Below are 24556 nucleotides of genomic sequence, written 5' to 3'. Positions count from 1 at the left end.
GTTGGAGGTCAGGTCTGGCAGCATGGCCCATGCTTCTCAGCCAGCTGGTACTCTGGAGCTGGGAAGACTGAGGTGTGCAGCTCTTGTGGGGGAGGGGTGCAGAGAAGGGCTGGGAACACACTGCCTGACAACCTGGTATCCCAGTGGGGGGCAGGGGGGTGCTAGCTTTGAGCTGGGGCCAGCTGTTGCCCACAATGGGGAAGCTGCAGGTGCCAGCCAGGGGACAGGAGTTGCAATAGGACCTGGGTGGGCTTCAAAGGGCAGAGAAGCAGGGGTGGGACTGGGGGCTAGTCTCTTCAAGCCAGCCATTCGCTCACCACCCGTAACGTGACCTAAGAGACAGGTGCTATAACTACAGCACCAGCTTGTGCCGCACCCTCCCCCGCATCCCCAAAGCATCCAGGAGTTGCTCAGTGAAATTACTCTTCACAGCAGCAGGACAAGACTTCAGTTGTTCTCTTCAGAAATTCCAAGACAATTTGGCTACCGCTGTTTGTCTCATCTCTATCCACTAAAAAAAAAGATGTAAACAGACAATTCTGGAAAAAGCCTTGTTCAGACATTAACTCTTTTTAAAACCCATCTGGGAAGCTACAACGTAAGAGATTTTTCACCTCTCTCTTACCGGTTTGAATCTGATTCAGGTCAGACATGAAGAAGTGGGTCTGTCCCACAAAAGGTCACCTAATAAATTATTTTGTTAGTCTTTAAAGTGCTACTTGACTGCTTTTTTGTTTTGATAGTGTATAGACTAGCATGGCTCCCTCTCTGTTACTATAAATACAAGTTGTTACTTTTGATGGCCGTTTAGCTCCCTAAGGCAGAATGTCACCGTCGCCACAATTAGCACCACTTCCATCAGTCTTCACAGAGGTGCCAGCATACCTCTCAAAGAGTCCTGACTTCAAGGAACGACACTGAGGTTAGTCCCAACATCTCTTACCTGCCACACAAGGGCGGCGTCCTCACATTTATTCCTGATAATTTACATCAAAAATGGGGAGCAAAGCAGCTGAGACTGTAAGCAGTTATTCACACAAAGGAATGAGTGCCACAATACTTTCAAGTTTCCCACATGGATTGTCTGTCCTCCTCATTTGGGATATTTCATAAGCTGCATTTCTCATTTGGACCTGGCTGACTGAAAAGGTATGAGGGCTGGTAGCTAAACGGCCCTTGTTCACAGTGGGGATTTGTTCCAGTTCCAGCCATTGACCGTAAAACTGCAGTCTGTGAAGAACACAGCAGTGAAAGGCACAGCTTTGACCTCATTCAGGGTTTGGATAAGTGCTTGTTAATCCAATGGCTGGCCACAGATCACTAACGGGGGCAAATTCCCAATATGAACAAAAATAGGCCTAAGCCTGGTCTACATAAAGATTAAGACAGTCCAACTACCAAATCCACATTCCTGGGCAGCCCTGTTAAATCAATCTAATCTCCTTGTTTAGACAGCACCAAGTCAACAGAAAAATATTTTTGGTTGAGTAGCTATTCATTCACAGGGTTGGAAGAACATCTCCTGTCATCCCATTTAGCATCTGGATTGAAGTACTACAATAGCACAGCATTTTAAGTAGGCAAGTGCCTAGTATTTCAACTCAGCTGTTCTCTCCAGGGCATAATTGAAGCAATTAGTGGTAAGGGATGTGGAAGTTTATACTGGTGTTAACCTGCACTATGCTGATTCTGTAGCCAAAGACCCTTACTAGTGGGGTTTTCAAGCCTACACCTTTCACTAAAACCACATTGAAAACTTAAAAGGAGAAAATATTAAAATCACTACGACAACAGAGGAGACAAATGTAATGCTCATAGGAATGGGAAATAAAAGATTAGTTTTGTGAAATGGTCATTTGGTTATGGACACTTCAATTGTTTATAACAATTCACTTAATGGTGACAGAAGAGGAAAAACTGTCTTCAGCTTTAGAAGTACTTTGTTTTAAGTTTGAGTTTTTTTTTTAATGTTGCATGACTACAAAGGAGGTGAGCCCCCAAAACAGATGACTAATTTAAACAATGGAGCAATGTTAATGCAGACTGACTTCTTCCCATCCTTGTCAGTGTCTGATGCCGGGAACACAAACCAGGACCTGACTGGTCATTTTCACTTAGCCTCACTTTGCAGAATGGAAAACAACAGTGCTCTTTTCTATTTCATTTGTATAAATTAAAAATATTAACCCATGATTTTGTATCCTTACAAAAGGAGCTACTGAAGGGGAAGTTAAAAAAATTAAATCAAAGATGGCTTACTTACAGACATGCTCAAAGAACCTTACATTCTAGAAAACCTTCAATTACTGTGCAGTGGGGGATGTACAAGAAGGAAAAACCTGTTGCCCAGTACTTAGAGAAGAAACACTATCCCCTATTTCCCTAAGTCATATTTTTTCAGGTACATGAAAAGATTTCTCTCTTGACAAGATACAGGACGTGCATTTCAGCTATTTATTACTTGCTTCTCAGCTAATGAAAGCAGGTGTTAGAATACCACCACTAGCTGTCAGTGTATAAAGTCATGTAATTTTAAGCTTAACTCTTGAGGGCAGGAATCATATTTTCATGTGTTTGTGCAGCACTCAACACAACAGGACCCCAAGTGACAATCAGTGTCTGTGGATACTACCATAATATAAATATTAACACCACCAGAAGCATTGACATTTTACTGTGCTAAATCCCCATGAGCATTTCTAGTCCTTCAGCATCAAGCAACAATTGAAGCTGGTAGTAAATTGATTCTTACATTCCACTGGCTCCAGTTTGTTTTTGTTAGAAATGATTTGTGATAGATATAGTGGAATATATTGATTAGTGCTGACATCCCAGCTTCCCAGGCGTTTTGTGGCATTGCCATTCGAAAATGACCTGCTTTCCACCTTGTCAATTTCCTCCTGCAGTATAAATATCTGTTCTATTAGGCGATCACATCTCATCCTCCAGAAAGAGATTCAGGGAATCAGTACAATAACATAGGTTTGCAGTGTTCCAGAACAGCTTATGTTTATTGAAAGAGCTTACATTAGGAAAAGAAAAGGTACAAAATAAGCTGCAAAGACATTTATATGAATGGTAGAAGTCAAAGGCAGTTTCAGATTTTTTATAAATCACTTAAGTTACTGTGCCACGGAAGACCATCTATGAAAGAAATCTTAAAGATGAACATCTTAAAAATGCTTAAAAGGTTACCCAGCAATAAATAACATCTCCCAGAATATAAAGTGTAATGCCATATTGACTTCTGTCTAAATAGTGTTATTACTTAGATCTTCTCTCCCCTCCCCATTTTGGGAGTGAAGGAGCTGTAAAATACGTAACATTTTAATGGAATTCTTGTTTTTAAATCTCACATTGCAAAAGATTCCATACTTAAACCAACTTGGTGGTTTCACCTGGCAGAGTTCCAGTGAATTATAGCAGCTATTGGTAAAACAATGTGCATCAAATACAAAAACAACCCAGAGAGAAGAGAAGAGTCAGTTATTTTGAATATTTTAACATTTGTTACAACAGTTCAGTCATCTCTGGCAAACACATCATATGATAAGATGACGGACCCATGGTTTAGTCAAACTGTATAACTGAAAGCCTCCCCTACCAAAGACATACGTCAGGGAAACTAATGTTTTTAGGCTTGAACACATGGTGGCTTCTTGGACTGAGTTTTCTAAAAAAACCACCCCACAGGCTTTAAACAATACAGCTGTGAACTAGAAATGGCATTGAAAGGATGATCACAGAAGGGCAACTTCCAAGTTCAGTAAGTTGACGTATTTATGCTGAAAAGTCTTGTACACAAAGTATTCAAGTCCAAACAAGGATTTAAAAGGCTATATTCTCACACTATACATAAACAAACATTAAAACTGTCTGACAGGCTGTATGGCCCCACCAGACATCTTTCTGCTTAATCCCTAGGTGAAAAACACTTCTGAATATAGGCTCAAAGTCAACCCTGATGTAAGTAGACACAAAGCTACTAAAGTCAAGGTGAGTTACACCGGGACTGAACTTGGTCTCATGATGTTGAAAAAAGCAAAGTTCATCCAATTAACTGCTCCTCTGTCAGGATAATGTCAAAATGCTGCCTTAAGTTGAAATCAGTGAGGCTGTGTAAATGTAACTGAAGGCAGAATTTGATCATCTGTTCAGGAATTTTATTTACTTATCCTATGCAAATAATTAACTGCTTATGAAAGGAGAGAGAAACCAGTGCCAGAGTACAGTAACAGTCTGGTTTTCAGAAGAGCAGAACCTCAATGGCAGCCATAGTTCAGCCCTTCTGAAACTAATCCTCAAAAAACTACCCTGGTACTTATTCACTATTCAAAATTCACTGTAATTAAAAAAAAAAAAAAAATCACAGCTGTAAGTCCTTTCCTCTTTGGTTCACCAGTGGATCACCAGCAGCATATAAGCAAGAAACAAGAGAATGAAAATTTTCCCTATAGTTCTGAAATCTCTAATATTCAGTACCAAATAAAGATTAATAATGAAAAGAGGTAGATTTAGATTAAAAAAAACCTATGTAATTAACTCAAGGAAGGAAAAACTGCTACCATTAAGTTCACAGTGCAATAAAAGTGTTCTTTATAAAGCAAAAAGAATATACTTGAACAATGACTGAATCTCATTTAATCTTCAACAAGAACATAAATAAAAAGGTTTTGACTCTCTCTTTTCCTTGGAATTAAAGATTGGCCATTTGGAGACTCACATAAAATTGTAGGTGTAGAAAATAGGTTCTTTATTATTAGCAGTACCAAAGGTATTATTTTCCGCTATATACTGCAAATTGTGTTTTAAATCAGTGTTGACCATATTAAATGTTTCCATAAAGTTTTGCCCTTTTCAGATTATATGCAGATGTTGGCTCCCAATTAAATCTTTTGCACTCTTTCAACTTGTATTGATCATTTAAAACTATTCGAGGTCATAATCCAAGCAAAACTTCATTAATTTGGAAAGATTCTTGGATATTGCACTGTTCAATTACAGTTGCTTAGTATTTCTGTAAATAAAACCTATCCCACCATTAGAAGCAGAATAACTGATTATTATCACTGTCATACTTTGGTTCATGACTGACTATAAGCAAGGTAACAAAACTAGCTGGGAAGATGTAATATTTTGCTTCAGAGACTCATGCACCTTTTGAAATTGAAAGGCAGATATGCAAAAGATGACTGGTTCAGACGGCTGTGCTATATGAATCCACATAAAGGTATGGATTATGCCACCTCATATTTTTGTTCCATTCCTGTTACCTACCTGGTGGTATAGAATCACTTTATAATCTTTTAGAGACAGGAAGGAATTCCTGCTGTGCATTCTTTCAGTTGCCAGCATTTTTCCTGACATACATACTGCCAGCTGGAATTTGATTATTTTAAAACCAAGTTCCAAAAAGGAGTTTCCACTTTAGCCTAGACATTTTAATATTCAGACTCTTCTCAATCAAACAGGCCAGTTTAATCATATATTTCATTCTATCAACTCCATGTTGTCGTCAAATAAAATTTCTTAAATGTCTAATGAGTCAGCTTACAAATTCTACAAAATGGTCTTATCTTGTTTATCCTGATCTTGGAGAATGAGCTTTGCTATTTACAATTCAATATAAGACCCTGAAGACTTGTGTATGATACATAACACAGGCAACTGTTTCCAATTATGCAAATTCTATACTTTGTTTTTAATATTAATCCCTTTGGCTAATTACTGGCCCTGCAATCTGGGAGAAGGATTTTAGAAACAGTGGTCATTGAAGTGCAAAGAGCGCTAAGGCATGAGCAAACAAAGGTAGTTCTCCCTTTTATTGTCCTAAAGATCCATAAAGAGACACTGGTAACTACTAGTGTTATGTAGTCACAAGCAAGAGTGCCTAATGAACACATGGAACTAGTTTTATTCATTGTTTCATTCCAGTTTAGAAATTTGGCAACTGCTTTAGATCAATTCCATAGGATTATTCATACACAGCACCAGTACAAACTGATTGAGGACACATACACTATTAACACTAGGACACTTCAAGTGAATCAAACAAAATCTATTCCCTATTTTTATTTTCTCAGAAGGCTTTTCATTAGGGTTGCAATCAAAGCTATTTTAGGATGATGCAAGAAGCTATCAGGAGGAGAGAGGAGATGAAATTAAGTAAATTTAAGAACAGTTCTATCGTATAGGTCGTTTGAAGGTTACAGGAGATTGAACTAGGTTTTGGCAACTGTATGGTAATGAAGAATCCTTCAGTGGATGCTAGGGGTGAATGAGCTACAATATTAAATAGGCCATTTCCACATTTTCTATAATCTTAGAGATTTCTCCAACTGAGTAACTTTCCTCCACCTTTTATACTCTACAGAGAGTCAAAACAGTTACATGCACAGGCCTGCACTAGAAATAATATAGGAAGAGCTGTGTCCAAAGATTTAGCCGGTCCACTTGGAGGTGTGTAGCCATGTGTTAACTTCTACCATACAGTCCTGGTATTGGGGTCAGATTTTTGGCATGTGTGCTGTCAGCCAGAATTTAGTTCACAATACCGAGGTACTGACAGGGATCTACTACAGTTTTAAAGCATGACTAAAACACATTGAAGTGAGACGGAAGAACCCTAGCACCACAGCTTTAACAGCAATTTCAAGACAGAAAAATGCTGACCAAGTTAACTCGATGTAGAGGGTAGAGAGAGCTCTCTGCCACTCTGACAACAGAGCTCAGAAATGGTAAGAAGGTGATGAGTCTCACTGAAAGCAGCACTGGCCTGATCTCTCCCGAGGGAAAGTCTCACTTCTCTCCAGCACAGCCCCATAAAGGGATCTGGCTGAAAAACCACTTTTACAAGCAAGGAAATATAGGTAAGAGATTGACTGCTACCAATCTGGATTTATTCTTATGCTTATGCAGGAAGAAGCTTGAATAGTACAGATCACATATGTAAAGCTGACATAGCAACAATGGAATAAGATAAGCGGGGGAGAGGGTTTATATAGCCATATAAATTTTGTGACTTGGGCTTCGAACTAAAACAAGTACTAGCTGCAGCATTCAGAACAGTAGGTGTTAATCTGAAGAGTTCTGCTTACATACGGTGCATGCTGTCTATACTTGCCATGTAAAGCTGTGCATTATATGTACAGAACAAATGCTAACTAGGGCAAAGTATCTGATGTCAAAATGGCTTAGGAGTTCCCTGTACATTACGGGATTCTCTTGCTGTTCTGTTGCAGGTGATCAGGGTGTATCACCTCCAACCTCTGAGCACAAACCTAAACACCAGATGGTCCAGAGGGGAGCACCTGGAAGGGAAGACTAATTACTCATTTATCAGAATCTGGTTAAAAAAAAAAACCCAACCCCAGCAAACACTGAGTCTAGAAGATATTATTCTAGCAAGTCTGTCCCAAAAATAAACAAACAAACAGCAAATCAACAGCCTTTATGGGAGACAGAGTGGGAAGTTCTCGCCTTCTGAATGCACAGACATGGGACAGACTCAGAATAATGGTCTAAAAAATGTGCACCTAATTTCTTTTGCATAAAAGTTCATTCATCCTTGATTTTGCAACTATATATAAAAGAGTGCTTTGCAAGGAATAAGACTGTAGGTTAGAGTCAGACACATATTTGGACCAAGAACCAATAAAGAAATCCACCCTCCTGAGCCCCAGCAACCACATGAATAACAATGGAAGCTACAAGGATGGATCCCTTTACACGTCTGGGAGCATTAGCAATCTAGAATGAAGACAAAAAAAAATCTAACAGACAATGAACAGAAGAGCCTAGTCAGTCTCACGTATCAGTTACCATTTCAACTGCACAAAGCCAGAGAGAGATGGTGATTCTGCTGTGGAGACTGATCCCTTAAAAAAATTCATGTTTTGTGACAGCATCTATACCGTTCCTGGGTACAAGAGCATTAACTTCAGTACAAGACATTGCACTTCTGGAACCGCTGAAAGACCACAAAAATTTAATAAAAAAACATTTTCCTCATGTTTCATATAATCCCCATTATTTAAAATGCAAATATCAAACTAGAAAAAAAAGCATAAAAATAAGTTCATTATAGCTCCAAGAACCTCCAACTCAGTCTTTTTCCTATGTACGAATAAGGCAGAGAACATTGAGAATAGTTTTAAAGAATTCTGTTAATTTTGCTATTATATCCATAGTTTCTGTGCAAGAGACAGGAGAGATCCGAGTGTGGGCTGCTGGTCAAATATGTCGCACTGATGTCTACAATGCAGCCATCTGTCATCTTCCTCTCTCACAATGAGGTACTGCCTGCAGAGGCTACTGATTCCCAACTACAGCTCATTGTCGTGCTCAAAGCACTGTACCAATCCATTCACATCAAGTTGGAACACTGCATGCTTGGACGTGTAATCTTTGTAGACTTTCCCTCTGTACTGAGAAAGAGTATGGCAGGACTACGTCCCACCTAGACAACAGGAATACAACTCCTGGGCTCTTACAAAGTTGCCCATGCTGCTCAGACAAAGACAAAGTTCAGATAGCCTGTTGTAAGTTTCAGATCTGATTTTCTACTACTCTGACTCTAGAAAATATTCAATAGCTTCTTCTCCCCGACCATTTCATCCATGAACCAGCTACCTTTTACTCTTATAACATTAAACTAGATTGCGTAGACTGCAAAAAATTATACAGAAGTCAACTGTAAGAGCTAGGACGATAAATAGGATACTAACTAGCCAAAGGCCACATCTATTAATTGGCAAAACTTCAGATACTCAAAATTACAGTACTTTTTTAAAAAAGTGCAAAATAAACAAAAGACTTCAGTGTTCCCTGTGCAAGATCAAGTAGCCAACTGAATGCCGACTCAAGAAACGTCCAAATAACTATCTATACAAAGAAATTTAAAATAAATACAAGCATCCTCTTGCAATGACATCCAAGTTGCTAGCAGCAGCCTGCAGAGGGAATGTAAGTACTTGATGCCACTCCAGAACTCATCTTCCCCATAGCCACAATCACAGATAGCCCACAATAGTGCAAAACCTCGCTAAGTGAAATTACCTTCAGAAGGACATTCTCTATAAGCCATGGAAAAGCAAGTCCCTCAAGGTACATGGCAAAGTGGAGAAAAAGATGAGGAACGCAATCAAAGAGAATATGCAACAAATTCAGAGCTGTCCTGAGATTTATCGACTGCCATGACAAACCTGTGTGAGAAAGAATCAAAATAAAAGAAAAAAGAACAAATTGTTTTGGGAGGGATGGAGGCGGTACAGAGTGACAAATCGGGGAGAAGCAAAAATGGGGATTTCTGTTTTAATTAAATCTATCTGCCCTAGATGGTCCCTCCAGCCACCCACCCTGCAACATCACTGAATACAGCTGTCTTTTGTTGCTGTTCCCTTACCACCTGAGGTATAAAATTCTATTCCAGCGAGCATATGCAGAACTGGCAGAGACTCCACATTTCTTTCTTTCCAGCGTACTGTAGGTAGCTTAGCATAGAGGATTTCAGGAATTTTTTCTCATCACATTGGCCTATAGTACCTTCTGTGTTGAGTTTAACTCTTTAGATTTCATCCACCTGCAAAAAATCTAAAGAAATGCTTCAAGTTTATGGATTTCAGCAGTTTCAAAATCGATACGAGCTAACTTTGAAGGAACATGCAAATATATGCAGCAGCAAAGTTGAATCAGTTCTCAGGGTCAAGTTTCAGAAATATATCAAATCCCTCCCCTTAACATTATCTCTGGCCTCAAACCTAGCCTGAAATCTTAATTTTGAGCCAGAAATGTTTGACTTCCCTCACCCATCAGAGCCAAAAAAAAAAAAAATCAGCAGTGGTTACCACTCAAACCACTGTAATGCATCTGAATAGTATCTAATTCCTTTCCCAAAGTTGGAAAGGCAGAGGCACTTGTCCTATTAAAATTCACCTGGAGGTGGTTCCAGTTTTAGTCTCATGGGTGGTCCTGGCTGGACAAGTTAAAAAAAAAAAAGGCATAAAAAGGAAAGTGTCCTCTTTTTACTTGATCATTTGTGTCTCTTCATCAGCATCATAGAATTCTTCATCTTCACTTTCACTCCCCGCAGAGCTATCTTTGTCCGCAGACTAGGGGAAAGAAAAAAAAAAAACAGACAAAAAAAACTTGCTAACACATGCAACGGTTAACATCGGAAAAACTGTACTTTTAGGGCACCTTCCAGAGCATCTCAAGCTGCTGTACAAATAAGAGGCATTACAACTCTACTGAAACACAAGAGAGGATTTTCCCCATTTATATAAGGGAAACTGAAAGGCCATGGCCACATGAGCCCCTCCTTTCAGAAGGGCTATGGTAATGTGGCACTTTGGGACATGCTAATAAGGCATCGACAAGAATATGCCATGACTCATTAGCATAATGGCGGCCACATGTACTTCAAAACTGCAGGTTTTGAAATGCACAATGCCCCTGTAGCCAGGGGCCTTTCGAAATGGCATCCAGATTTCGAAACCCCCTTCTTCCCAAACCAGATGGGAAGAAGGGGCTTTCGAAATCAGAGGGCCGTTTTGAAAGGCCCCCAGCTACACAAGCAGCTGAGTTTCGAAGCATGTGCGGCTGCCATTATCTTAATGAGGCATGGCATATTCATGGTGATGTCTCATTAACATATTCCGAAGTGTCACATTATCATAGCCCTTCTGAAAGGGGGGGCTAGTGTGGCTACCACCAAAGAGTAATTGAATGACTTACCATAGGCTAGTTCCACTTGGATCTGAGTATTTTATATTCATACTTCTTCAAGCCCTCTTAATGGGCTCGAATAATGAACTCCTGTGCTATCTTCAGCAGACTAAGGAGGTTGGATTCAGGACAAGTGAACTGAGGAGGATGGTTTGATCTGGCATTCTAAAAAGGTGAGTTAAGAAAGCAGTAGTAACATTCCTGTTCCTCTATGCTCTACTTGAAGCAGAGGGTTCATGAAGCAGAGTTTGAGGGCAAATGCCTTTCCATTCTTATTCATCCTGAGTGTGTCATGGACACCTGTCTACACAATATTCGCTTTTTTAAAAAAATGAACATTTGCCAGAACTACCCACCATGGAAATAAACAAATTAAGCTCAATGTAGGGGAACAGAGACTCCTGGGCCCAGACAGTTTTTATAGAACAAGTTATTACCCAAGAGAAAAAACAAAACATCAAAAAAAAAGATTGCCTGACACAAAGGGAAAGAGGTTCTGCAGGTAGTAAAACCATTGAAAAGGGAGGAACTGTGGGACAACAGGCTCTTTTGTACCCTTGCATTCAGCAATATAAAGGTGAGCTTTATTATATACACCTGCATGCTATTTTCACTATTTGAAAAGTTTGTGGCTTGTGATCCAAGTCATGTGACTATTTAGAAGTGGAGAGGGGAACTGCAGAAACAGTTTGCTAAGGGGAGCTGAATTTAGCTCTTCCTACTCTCACTGCTGTACTTTGGAAACAAGATCATTCTTACCCTCCTCAGCAAAGGAATTTGCCCTACTTTCACCTAACTACACATATGAGAGGAACTGTTTTTCCACCAAACACAGCTTTCAGTGTTGCAAAGATGAACATAAACACATTTTAAATTTTATTTGGATGAACAATGGTCTTTCAGACAGAGCATTTCCAGCGGTATGCAAGTCCTAATGCAACGGTAGGGAAATGTTCTCTGCACGAACTTAATAAGTGGGTGATAAATTGTGAAAAATCACAAATATCACTTCCTAAAATATCCTTTGGGTTTCCCTGGAGGTCTCATCCAAGTATTGTACCAGCTCAGTCTTGTTCAGCTTGCAGTATCTGAATTTTATAGATTCTAAAGTGCTTTAGAACTCAGAGAGAATACCCCCGAAACACAGCTCTCTGGAGTAGAAAGCAGAAACCAACCAGCGAATCAGTTTTATAACAACATTATGATTTACAGGTCTTCCTTAACATGGAGAATTATCAGACTAAGCCTATGTAACTTACAGGCCGTGTCTACACTAGCCCCAAACTTCGAAATGGCCACACAAATGGCCATTTCGAAGTTTACTAATGAAGCGCTGAAATGCATATTCAGCTCCTCATTAGCATACGGGCAGCTGCGGTGCTTCGAAATTGGTGTGGCTCGCCGCCGTGCGGCTCATCCCAACGGGGCTCCTTTTCGAAGGGACCCCGCCTACTTCGAAGTCCCCTTATTCCCATCTGCTCATAGGAAGAAGGGGACTTCGAATTAGGCGGGGTCCTTTCAAAAAGGAGCCCCGTCGGGGCGAGTCACGCCAATTTCGAAGCGCCGCAGCTGCCCGCATGCTAATGAGGCGCTGAATATGTATTTCAGCGCTTCATTAGTAAACTTCAACATGGCCATTTGTGTGGCCATTTCGAAGTTTGGGGCTAGTGTAGACACGGCCACAGACACACAAACCCACAAAGTAACTGCTCACAGAGGAGTGGGGAAACATTAACAAATGTATTGGCATAGAATCACACAGGTTGTTTTACTTTGCCCAACAGACTAACAACACTGGATACTGTCAGGTTTTCTCCACAAATATTTGAGCACAGTGGGAGATTATCTAGACATTTCAGCTATTATACGTCATATAAAGTGGCTACACCCAATTCTTCTCTATATTTAAGGGGTTTACCAGTGGTTATACCAACAAAGCCTCCTATGGCTTGGACCTCCCTGGTCCGGCACATTAGAGACTTGTGTGGTCTCTAACAAGGGAGTTGGCAGTACAGGGGAGGTCAGCTCCCAACCCTCTGCTGATGGACTCTGGAGTCCCCCAGAGCCCATCAGCAAACTGGGCTGGGGTCCCTCCAGGCTCCCTCCCTGGCCCAACTTCAAGGCAGGACCTGGCTGCCAGTCCAGTTTCCCTCCTGGCTGCTAGCCAGGCTCTGCTGTCAGTTCCAACAACTGGGGTCTCTGGCCCTGGCCACTGGGCTCTCCACCCAGCCATACCTGCTGAAATCCCTCCCCCTTCTGCTAGGATTCTGCTCCTGCTTGGGCTCCTCTGCCAGTCTGGCCTGGCCTCTTTATCCCCGGCCAGGCTATGTCAGCCCCGGTCCCTGGGCTCCGCTGCTGGCACCCAGGGATCTCTGATTTAAGGGGCTCAATGGTTCAGTAATAGCCCTGGCCCAGTAGGACCAGGGATGTTGCTAGGCCAGAGAGTCCCGGAGCAGAAAGGTACAGCCTGTAGTAGAGAGAGAGTTCATACTAGTAAAAGATTTGGTATAATTTGCATTTTTGTTGGGATGGGGGATTAGAGGGGCAGAAAAGCTATTCCAGCAAATTTGCTTTGATGGTATAACTGTGCCTGTACTATGGCTCTTCTTGGCACAACTATGCCAGAAAAAAAATACTACTCCATTAATTTAGTGTATGATTCTATGACACTGCTATGTTTGCACCAGTGGGCTTCCAAAATAACAATGTGTTAAAGGCAAAGGCAGAAACTCAGACGAATTCTGAACAGTTTTGAACAACAACAACAACAACTGCTGATGAAGGGACATTAATGAAGTTATTTTACACTATTTTTTGCATTCTCAAAGTCATTCCAGAAGACTTGAACTGTAACTGGATATTTTCTGAGCTCAAAATCCTATTCCTAGTGCAGTTAGAGGGACCCACTCCATTTTGAAGAGACAACATATGCTGTTGTAGCTGATCAACAAAGACGACGGATTCCACCAGAGGAACTCAAAAAGTTATCGAAAAATCTTAATGATTGTTGTAAGTCTTACGCAGCTTCACTAGGCCTCTCTATGACTTTTATCAGACAGGGCGAATGTTTATCAGCTTTTCGTTTTCCATATGTTTTAACTGCTGTTGCCTTAAAAACGAATAACATATCAGAGGCCATCTTGGGTGTAACTTCACTGAAGTAGTCAGCATCACAGCAGATGTGACTCTGGCTCCTTTTGTCTCATTTAGATTCAAATCAGACATACATCTGGAAAAGCATGTTCCTAAAGACTGTGGGTATTCTTTCATTTAATTTAATGTGATAAGATGTACCCTTCCAATGCTCCAAGTGAATCTATAATCTTTACAAACTTTACAATACTCAGAGTTTTTGCACCATTGTTCAAAAAGCTAAAATCCCTCCCTGAACTTAGTTTCCCCCTCTCCACTCTTTCATTTACTTTATTTACTTGATGAAAGAACTCTCGCCTCTCAAGACTCGACTGGAAGGTCAGTAAAACCTGATGAATGAACAAAGGGAAGTAAACTCAGTGGTCAAGTAAACCTCATTGAAAATACCTTCCCTCCAAGTCTGCTCATTATTAAGCCAGGAAGTTGCTACATCATGCATCTCAAATAATCTCAGCAAGTATTAGGAAGTGTGAGGCAAATATCAGAGTTAACCAAATGCTAATCCATTTAAGGCTTTGTATATTAAAATCAACAACTTAAATTGCACCCAAAACCAGGATGGAAACCTGCACAGACTACAGAACACAGGCACAACCTTCCCTCACAAACCATCTCTTGCACCTTGTGCCTGATGAGGTTTTTGAAAGGTCTTACAGGCCCATTTTACATGACCCATAGTAGTGACAGAGGCAGAGATAACCATGTTAGGATTGTTCATTCTGAAGGAAAAGGTAACTTTCTCACCAAGCATAGCTTGAAGGGAAGAATTCACCTAACTAGGATCTGAGTCTGCATTGGTAGAGAATATATCATATAGGATGACAAGATCACTAAATTATCCCCTATGTCTGCTTCAGGCGTGTCATGCACAGACTTAGTACCATCTACTTAGGCACTCCCAAAGTTGACAGTTGTAATCAATGCATGACAATGGTGGAGAACTATTAAGAAAGTAACATACCCGGGAGCCACCTAATGCTTGCAATGACATGGCTTCATCCCCCAGTCTCCAGTACGAGCACACCTGCAGGTCTGATACTGTCTCCAGCAAAGGGCTGTTCAGTGTTTCGGGCAATAACAAACTCAGAAGCCCCGACAACAGGCCAGTCACTCCGAACACAATGTATGGAAGAGACCACTGCACAGATTTCTGGAAATTAAGAGTGGAATAGTTAAGGAAAGGGAGGCCAATATTGAGCATTTTACATATACTAGTACTTAATTTTCAGCTGCCGTTTGAGGTAAGTATGATATGTAAAGATTGGAACAGGCGATTTCAGAAATGCTTGGAACCAATCTTATACAAAGGACCCACAAGTCCTTTTAAACAAGTGCTGGCTAAATTCATACATTCAAGCTCTTGGCTAACAAATTTTCACAGGCATACTGACTGTGCACACAAAATGGACAGATATCAAATGAAAACCAAGTCTGGGGCAGCAAAAGTTGCCTAGAATGGAACTCCAAAAACGTGAATGTACAGTTTCAGGCAAACTGAGAAGCCAGGCAAGTTCATTTTGAAAATCTGATCCATTAGACGCAATGGACACCCACAGGCCAGATGGCCAGAACAGCATTTTAAAAAAACGTAACCATGTAATCTATTAAAATTCTGTCAGTTAAACAGTTAACCATTAAGGAGTTCACACATATGCAGAGAACTAGGCATGCAGAGTCCCAGCAGCCACTTACCAGTTAACTGGTTAATATCTGACATCCCTCTGCCAGAATACCCTCGCCATGCCCTGCTTTCCTGACAGATGCCTTTGCTGGAGTGAGGTGGGAAAGAGATGCATAAGCAAAGACCCTCCACCCCACAAAGGTGATTTTTTCCTGGCCAGATTTAGCAGTTTCCAGTTCCTTGTTCCATACGAAAATGTGGCTATTTCTAGTCACATAAGTACCTCAGGTCACTAGCCCACACATAATATATGCACTTCCCCTTACCCTGATTTTTCATTCTGTTTGGGGCCTACTACAAGATTGAAGCTAAGGGGTTTTAAGTACCTTGAGTCCCTACACCCATATCCAAATCTAGAGATACAACAATTCACTACAAATTTTAATTTGCATGTATCTGGCAAAAGTGAAGGCCAGAGTGACGGTTTTCTCTTCTCTGTTAAGATATTAAGGTTAAACAGTAAACCTCACATTTCAAGGAATAAACTCATCATGCCATTCCCTTCCTTTTCATTATTCATTTCCAGAACTACACATCTGTTGAGGGAGTTTATAGCTCTAGCCTTAACTACAAACAGAGGAGGGACAATAACAGTACAACAATTTCACCTGATATGGTAAATCCTTCACATTAACTTGGATTTTAAGTTTGTCTACCCAGGATTTTATGCTGTCGAAGTGTATGGGGGCAGTTCATGAAATCCTTACATGGACGAAACACAAGCAAACAGAGGGAGTTTTGCCGAATAAGGGCCACAGCCTGCTGTCCTTCACCATATATGGAGAAGCATAAGACTATATTGATATACCCTCCATGCTGATAATATTTCACAGATCTTGAATCATACAGTTTATCCCATTTTCCCAGTCTCTGGAAGCATTTGATACAGTACTAAGCAAGATGGGAATAAAAATATAAGTGTAGACAAACCAGGGAAGGGATGAAAGGAGCAATGATCCCACCAACCCGGGAAAACATGGAGCATGAACCCATTCCAACATTCCTAAAGAAAGACAGAAATGTTAATCAAAGGGTTTGTAGGGGAGGAATTAAGGAATTTTGAAAAGAAGTGAACAATAAGAAAATTCTTGGTCCTGGTACTATGCCTATGCCTGAGTTCATTAGCAAGGGAGGCACTGGAAGGCTGCAAAAGCGTTTTAGTGGTGGAACTGTACACTGAAGAACAGAGGACCTGGTCACAGACAGAACTTCAGGCATTAGTGTTGCTGCCACAGTAAAGACAAAGCCACTGTACACTGTGATTTGGACTAGTCCACATTATTGTTTTTTTGAAATTGGGGGTAAACAGCACTAATCCAAATCACACGTTGTTGGGAGATTTGCACGTCTACACTAAGGGTGAGCTGTTATTACCTAAACCCGTTTGCTGCCCATGGATGTCTGTACCTGGAGGAATCCCCAGTGCAAACTGCACCTACATGCTACATTTATCTGTCCAGTCTACCACAATTAGTATGTGGCTCCACTACTGCCTACTAGATCAAATGTCAGAGATGCTCAAGTAGGTTTGTGAATGCTCATGTTGCTTTACACAAACGCAACCTACTGAAGAAGTTATCTCCAACATAACTGGTTATATTAGCATGAATGCTTAATGGAGTCGTCTTATGTTTACACAGCACCTAGAGCAGAGATTCTCAACCCATGGATCCCCATTAGCTTTGTTAAGGATCGCCAGTTGCCCCGCTCTAAGCTGCATGTGGCTGTTACAGAAGCCATATGTAGTTTCTTAATGCTGCCACCACTGGCGACTACCTAACAAAAGAGAGAGCTGCTGGAGACCACAGTTAACTCTATCACTAGGGACAGCAATTACCTTATGCCTAGGTGCTGAAAGCTTAGCAACTTGAGTTAATTGGTTTTAACGACTGTTACCTACTGGGAGCACGAGGTCTGGAGGAGCCACCCAGCCTAGCAGCCCTGGTGAAGAGGGGGTGGGAGTGGGCGAGAAGAGTGTCTAAGACTGCGGCTGTTTGGGACTCCTCGGGGGTGGCGTCTTAAGTCTGCGGATGGTTTGAGCCTGTGGGTGGTTGGGGCTGCAGGGGCGTGTTTAAGGCCGGGGTCACTTTGGGGCTGTCGGTGGGGGGGAGGGCAGGCGGCGACAGCGACTTGGGGCTATTTTGTGTTCAGCCCCTGGAACACTTACAAAAATTGCTGTGCGGCCCTCAGTGGAACAGAGTTGGACACCCCTGCCATACACATTACAAAGCCTGCTCCCGTATCTTCCATATTTGTAGTGATCCCAGGCAAGCCACTTAGTCTCTAGCAGTGATCTTTGCCCTCCCCACCCCACTTCTATGTAGCTGATTTCTCAGTTTTCATTTTTTTGTTTGTGAGTCCCCCACAGCTCCTCCAGCCTCAGAGTGTGGGTTTTAAGCTGGGGACAGAGGGAGTGGTGAGTATGTCTTTCCCCCGACCACAACTCAGATTAACTAAAATAAATGGTGTTATTTTATTAATTTACTTTCCCTTTTTTATGGAATCACTATTAATACATAAACATGAAAGGGCACAGTTTTATATTCTTGCCTCTGGCACAAAATTAGCCAGTTTTGGCACTGCTTCCCGTCCCCCCATCCCATTTTTGAACTGCCTTGGGTCATCAAGTCTTCCCGAATTGTCAAAATGGGTTCCCATATGGAAAAGGTTGGGGACCACTGACCTAGAGGATTTCGGGTACTACTGCTAGATGGTCCCATGACTAATCACACCAGTGTTTCTTTAATAAAGGGAAAGTCTCTATGAGAAGTTGCAGTAAACAGGACAAAAATAAAGCACTAAGGAATTAGGGAGCTGGGCAAGAGAAACTACCACCATAAAGCAAATACAGATTACCTGATCACTGTAGGATAAAGCTCTGATGTGTAGATATAAACAATATTAAATGCTGCACTGATTGTCAGTTTCCCCAGCAAAGACAAAGAACGACTGTTCACAACGGCAAGCACTCCCGTGTCTGATAAAGAAAATGTGAGCCTTGTAAGGATCTGTAGCATATAGAAATGTCCTTTAGTGATCACTTCAATTACAAATGGAATGGAAGAAAATTTGCTGAAGAGTTTGTTAGACTGACAATATCTGTCAGAGATGCACACATTGATTAAAAGTGGTTTGAGTAAGGCTCTCAAAGCTCAACAGAATTCAAAGAATCCATACTTCAGGCAGCAGTGACAAAAAAATCAACTGTCTTGTTAAGATGTCAAGGGAAAGTATACCCATTTTTGTAGCCATACTGTCAGACTGTATGAAGAGGAAAAATTTCTTCCTATGAACAACCCATGAAAAGTATTTGAGAATTAAATTTTAAACTGAAAAGAAGCTTTCAAATCTGCCCTAAAGTTTTTTGGCTGGAAGGGGGAAGGAAGAGGAAGAATAATAAAACATTTAATGTCAGTTCATATGTTTTCATTAAATTAAGAAATCCAGTGGAAACAGGTTATTTAAATGACTAAACAGTCCCCACCAGCACCAGAGCCAGAAAGACAAACTGACTTCTCTGCTTTTGTTGTCCAAAGTATGAAAACCAGAATTTTTTTACTTAAATTCTGTTTTTAAATCATTAGGTGTTAGAACTAAAAAAACAGGGACATTGGTTTGAAAAATTTTAATATAATAAATTTCTAACTGTTTCTGGGAGCACTGATTGTAACAGCAATAAATGCTGAAAAGTAACATTTGTGCTCCTGGTAAGCTAATGGAAAGGACAACAGAAAATTTTTCAAAAGTGCTTAGGTTAATTAGTATCTAGGCAACTTTTGGTGGGGCTTTGGTTCCTATGTGATGGGTGATCTAAAATTGCCTCATTAGAGAAAAAGATAGGAACTGGCATACAGGCTCAGTCCAATGGCCACTCTATCTCCATGGCTTGTTTAACTGTGGCCAATGCCAGATGCCTCAAAGGAAGGTGTTAAAATCCTGTAAAAAGGATAATGACAAAATAACTTGCTTCTCTTTGAACCCAGAGTAACTGACATATACCCTGAAATTTGAGTTCTCTCTCTTTAAAATAAAACAATGAATCTATCATATTCACAACCATCTACTGTAACTATGCTTGTTTACCCATATAAATGTTTCATTCTTCTTTTAAAATCCTGCTAGGTTGCGCTGTCTAAAGCAATGGTTCCCAAACATTTCGGCATCCCGCCCCCACTTTTGATTTTTGAGAAACCCTCATGCCCCCTCCACCTCTTCTTTACCATCATCCAACCCCCCTTTCAACGACAAAAAAAAAAAAAAAAGAATTTGTAATTTAAAATAAACACAAAAACTTGATATAAAAATGTTATTTAAAATTAAAAATAAGTACAAATAGTTTTTCTTGGCCCCTTGTGGGTGCCTGGTGCAGCCCCACCTGGCCAACTGCCTGAGTCCCATGCCAGCTACCTGCATGCCCAAGCCCCGCGCTGCTGGGGCCGCTTGCCTTGCTGGGACTGCCTGCCTGGGAGCCAGCCACCCAATCTCTACACTGCTGGAGCAGGCACCCACCCACCAGCCACCTGATCCCCGCACTGCTGGGGCCAGCCGCCCACCCACTGCTCGGGCTAGCCGCACAAGTCCTACAGGCCCTGCAAGCTAGCCGCCCAAGCCCCGTGAGTCCCCTGCTTGAACCCTCCCTCTTCCCCAAAGCCAGGCACTCCCAGCAGCCTACCCTCACCCCAACTCCCTCCCTGAAGCCAGGCACCTCCAGTCCCAATCTAACCCCATCCTCCTCTGCCTACTCCCCCTGCCATACCCACACTCAGCTTTGCAGGAGGCAGCTAGCTCCATGTGGGTCTACACCGGCTGCCTGCTTTTTATAGCGGCTGTGCTGGGTCACCCACGTAAAATGGCAGGGGCTGAGACCCAGAAGCAAAGGCCAGTCTTTTCTTTGGGAGTGGAGAATGACAGGGGCAGGTCTGGGTCACCTCAGAAACCCCCTCAACCCCTCAGAACTTTGGCATGCCCCCAGTTTGGGAAACCACGGTCTAAAGCCTTCTGAGGTGCTCTCATAACTAGTGCTATATATATGCAAGTATGAAGCATCATTAATTTTATTTGCCTTGCTTTGGCAGGAGAAATATTTCTCTTGCTAATATTTTCTGTTTCTGTATCTGCATATAATAGTTGAAAAACAAGCCAGGATTGGCTCTTCACAGGACTACCTGAAATAAAGTTCCATATTTCTACAGCATCTCATTTCAGAAAAATCTCAAAGTTCTTCATGAATCTTTATCATGCACACAGCACTCCCTGAACATGCTGCATGACAATGAGAAGAAAAAGAAAACTTTGCCATGCATACAGGGAAGCCTCAAGCAAGTCATAGGACCTTTTAGTTTGAAGCTCTCATCTGGAAAGGAACAATCTGAATGATACTTTGATTATCCACTTCTGAAGGATGCAGGGGTGAATTGATACTATCGGACCATTTCACAAAATGCAGAAACAGGACATAAGATATATTTCCCCTGTTCCAAGTATACAGCAGAGGTAGCAATATGTTAACATTGTGATTAACAGCACAGAAGTGACAGCTTGGAGACATTGGTTCCACTACAAACTCTATCCCCAACTCATCATAAAGCCTTTAGATAATCACTACCATTTACTATGCCTCAGTTTCCCAAGTTGTACAATGGAGATTATAATAATCACTTACATCACATCAATGTGATGAACTTAAAAGGTTGTGAAATCCTTAGCTCCTTGGTTAGAAAGTGTTATATACATGAACAATACTACTATAAAATCCTTTTAAAAAACAACAGTAGACATTTACCTTTCTTTTCTGGAAGAAACATGACAATAAGGCAGGCCAATCCTCCAAGGAACAGGAATGCTGCCAGTGCCCGTTTTCGGCCAAACCTAGCAGGTTCCCCAAAAAGAATAATACTGAGCATTTCTACTCTGCTTTTCATCCAAGGGCTTCAATGCACTGAGCAATCTAAATTCACCCTACACCACTTTACTCACATAGCATAAATTGCAAAGACAATCTCTGGCAGAGCTTCTGCTTTCTTCCTCTTTAAATTTTAAACAGAAACCTTTGGTCCTCCCCTAGTATGGTCAGTGCACGAGCCTGTCAAAGGATGTCCTATGCAATGCATGTTGTAAACCACTAAGAACTTGCAGGCAAACTGACTATTCCCAACTTAATTTGTTTCCCACGAAGGGGGTGGTGGAAGTGGGCAGTAGAGCACATGCAGGAGGAAGCTGTTCCTCAAATGCATCGGGAAGAGGAAAAAAGCCACCTCAACAAAATTCCAAGATGACCTCTGATAAAACAGGGACAGAATGGAGTACTGCAGCTCAAACACAGAATATATGGCCCTGTGTTCAGTAGGGTTGCCAGCCCTCCAGGGCTGTCTTAGAGTCTCCAGGAATTAAAGGTCATTCCCCATTGTGGAATGTGATCAAAAGTATGAAGAATGGAATGCTATCTTGGAAGTTAGAGAGTCAGAGCAGCCAGACTATACAATTCTCCTTGGGAGCTTCAGTATAATTTGTGCACAAGAACTGCAGTATTATTTACTGCTTGAGAGTTGTTAAGAATTTCAGTTTTCCATGACAATATATATGTATTTTTTTTAAATGTAAGTCATTCCCCTAAGAGGACAGAATAAGCTGGGACTCTTAATAGTTCCTGTGACAGGACTAAATTGAGAACAAGCTAACTGATGTCCAGGAAAACTACCTTTAGGAAAAAACAGATATTGAGGCATAATACTATTCAATACTCACCATTTTTGGTTAATCAAGTAGATACAGATTGGATAAGCAGGTATCTCTATCAGCCCAGAGAGAGCCAAGTTGGCATAAATACTTCCACCTAAGTCACCTGTATTGAGAGTCAGACCATAGTATACCAAGCTGCACACAAACCTGTGGAAGGGGAGGGGCAAGAGGGAGACGAAGAAGAAAAAAAAACCCAAGTATAAGACTAAGGCTTTTCAATGTCAGATTGGTGCAATTAGTCACTCTACTACACCGGTTCTCTCACTTCATCACACTGTGACCCCTTTCTGATCACTAAAATTACTACATGACCCCAGGAAGGAAATGGAAGACAGACTGCTAGAGCCCTGCCTGAAGTCCAAAGGCTTATGCTCTGAGTGTGGGAGGAGGACATATAACCTTAGCCCTGGATGATGGAGGTTGGATTAGAGACTTGCTACAGCCCAAGGGCCAACATCATCTTTGGTGACCCCCTTAAAATGGGGTTTCAACCCACCCTGAGGTCCTGACCCACAGTTTGTGAACCCCGCCTCTTACTCCAATCTCCTTCCTTTAGTGCAGTCACCATTTGTTATTTCAAAGGCAAGAAAAAATTCTTAAAATACAGTCACCTGAGCAATGATTTAGGGAAAGAGACATTATTCCTTGCCACAGAGTCAGCTCCTGACATTTAACTTTCAGAATGAAATTAGATTACACTTGTGAATGTTGCTCATAAATAAAAAATAAAATTACCCAGAACTTTTTAAATCCTACTGTAATTCCCACTTCAGGGACTAATTCCTTACAGTTCCTTTGCCCAATCTTTTATAGTGGCTTCTGCCTTCTCATTTCTTTAACTTGCTCCAATTTTCTTCACCCTTCCACGGTCCCTAATTCTCCTTAGCTGTTCCTTAGCATCTTCACGTTGTTTTCTTGTAGTCCTGACTTATGGATTTCTTTATAGAAAGACATAAGCATACTTCGGTGACCGTTTCCTTAAGTCATTCAACATGATGTTCTGATGCCCTTGAATTTGAGCAGCTGAAAGCTGCCATGTACTCAGGTTTTGGAGTAAATATATAAACACAGCTCCATACTGTTCACCAAAATAAAAATTGCACGTCTTTCTTACAAAAACACCCTTCACATAACTGAAATAAACCAAAATAAAACTTTTAGTATAAACCTAGGTTTCCAGTGAAAATTGTAACAAAGAATGTAAATAAACCTTAAGTACGCGAACCGCTTACGGTTCTTTGCATTGTGCTTACTTAAAGAAGCGCTTGAGAGTTTAATTTAATTTTAGAAGCTAACATTAGCAATAGCAAATAATGTAGACTATGCAGAAAAAGTAGCATTGGACTATGATTTTGCTAACAAACTAGAAAATTAGTTGATAATCACCCAGATTTTCAGAATCAATTAACACACATGATTAATCACTATCTTTGAAAGGTGTCTACATATAGATTTTTGACTACGGTCCCTCAGAATTAGGGACACATTTATACCTATTGGTTATGAACTCCAGTGTTGTTAACACAGAGAAAACAATCCAAAACTAAAACACAAGATAATGTGGTCTATTACGTATATGTTAATTCACCAATGCCTCCTTCTCACTGGATCTAGAATAATCAATGCTTAACTTATTTCCATACACATTACATTAAGCTCCACAATCTACTTGCCTAGCAATCTCCAGCCTCCATGATTACAGGTTACAGGAAATAAACAAAAATTCACAGAAGCTCATGAGCTGTCTCCGAGTTTTACTAAAACTAACTGACAAAATGGAGCTGAAGGGGAGTGGAAGGAATGAGAGCTCAAACCCTGCTACAGGCAGAAAGGAGGAGAGTCCAGAACTGCCCCCCCACTCCTTTTCCCGGACCAGGCCCTACACCCCACTTCCCTGCACACGCAGCTGACAGCTGTACAGGCTACCCCACAGCTCAGAGCTCCAGGACCATAGTCTTCCAGTCTCACTACCCCAAGGCTGAAATGGAAAGTGTCACAGAGGTCTCTGGAAGTTATGGAAATCATTACTGCCCTGGCAGTCTTGTATTTGTCCATGATTATGGTGCACAAATACACTGGTTTATGTTTGGCAGCTTGAGCAGGTGTTGTGTAAAACTCCTACACTTTTGGCAGTCCACCTCAAATGTGATCAGTGACCCTGGAAATTCTAGTTTTGATCTGTACCAAGTGCTACCAAAGCATCTCAATGTCCTACAGCTGCACTTGGTAGTCTGTGAAATTATCTTTCTACCCTCACCT

At 41.2% G+C, this 24556-nt stretch overlaps 1 protein-coding gene across 3 annotated transcripts in view; it reads right to left on the bottom strand.

Moving 5' to 3' along the window:
• Positions 1–2995: 2995 nt before the first annotated feature.
• The window catches only part of SLC22A15 (solute carrier family 22 member 15), a 42320-nt gene continuing 20759 nt past the window's right edge, over positions 2996–24556 (bottom strand). Inside the window, exons 7-12 of one of the 3 annotated variants that reach the window (XM_075000559.1) lie at positions 22304–22444; positions 21342–21427; positions 18416–18536; positions 16490–16562; positions 14840–15028; positions 2996–10109 (exon numbers count right to left, since the gene is read on the bottom strand). In XM_075000559.1, the coding sequence (XP_074856660.1) occupies positions 10023–10109; positions 14840–15028; positions 16490–16562; positions 18416–18536; positions 21342–21427; positions 22304–22444 (697 nt within the window). In that variant the 3' untranslated portion in view covers positions 2996–10022. Of the gene's footprint in view, positions 10110–14839; positions 15029–16489; positions 16563–18415; positions 18537–21341; positions 21428–22303; positions 22445–24556 lie in introns of those variants that run through there. The other 2 variants (XM_075000561.1, XM_075000560.1) reach the window with 2 other exon arrangements.

Source organism: Carettochelys insculpta, chromosome 1 (assembly GCF_033958435.1).
Source record: "Carettochelys insculpta isolate YL-2023 chromosome 1, ASM3395843v1, whole genome shotgun sequence".
NCBI lineage: Eukaryota > Metazoa > Chordata > Testudines > Carettochelyidae > Carettochelys > Carettochelys insculpta.
Note: the sequence above shows the minus strand (reverse complement) of the source record. Positions and strands in the feature narration are given on the sequence as shown.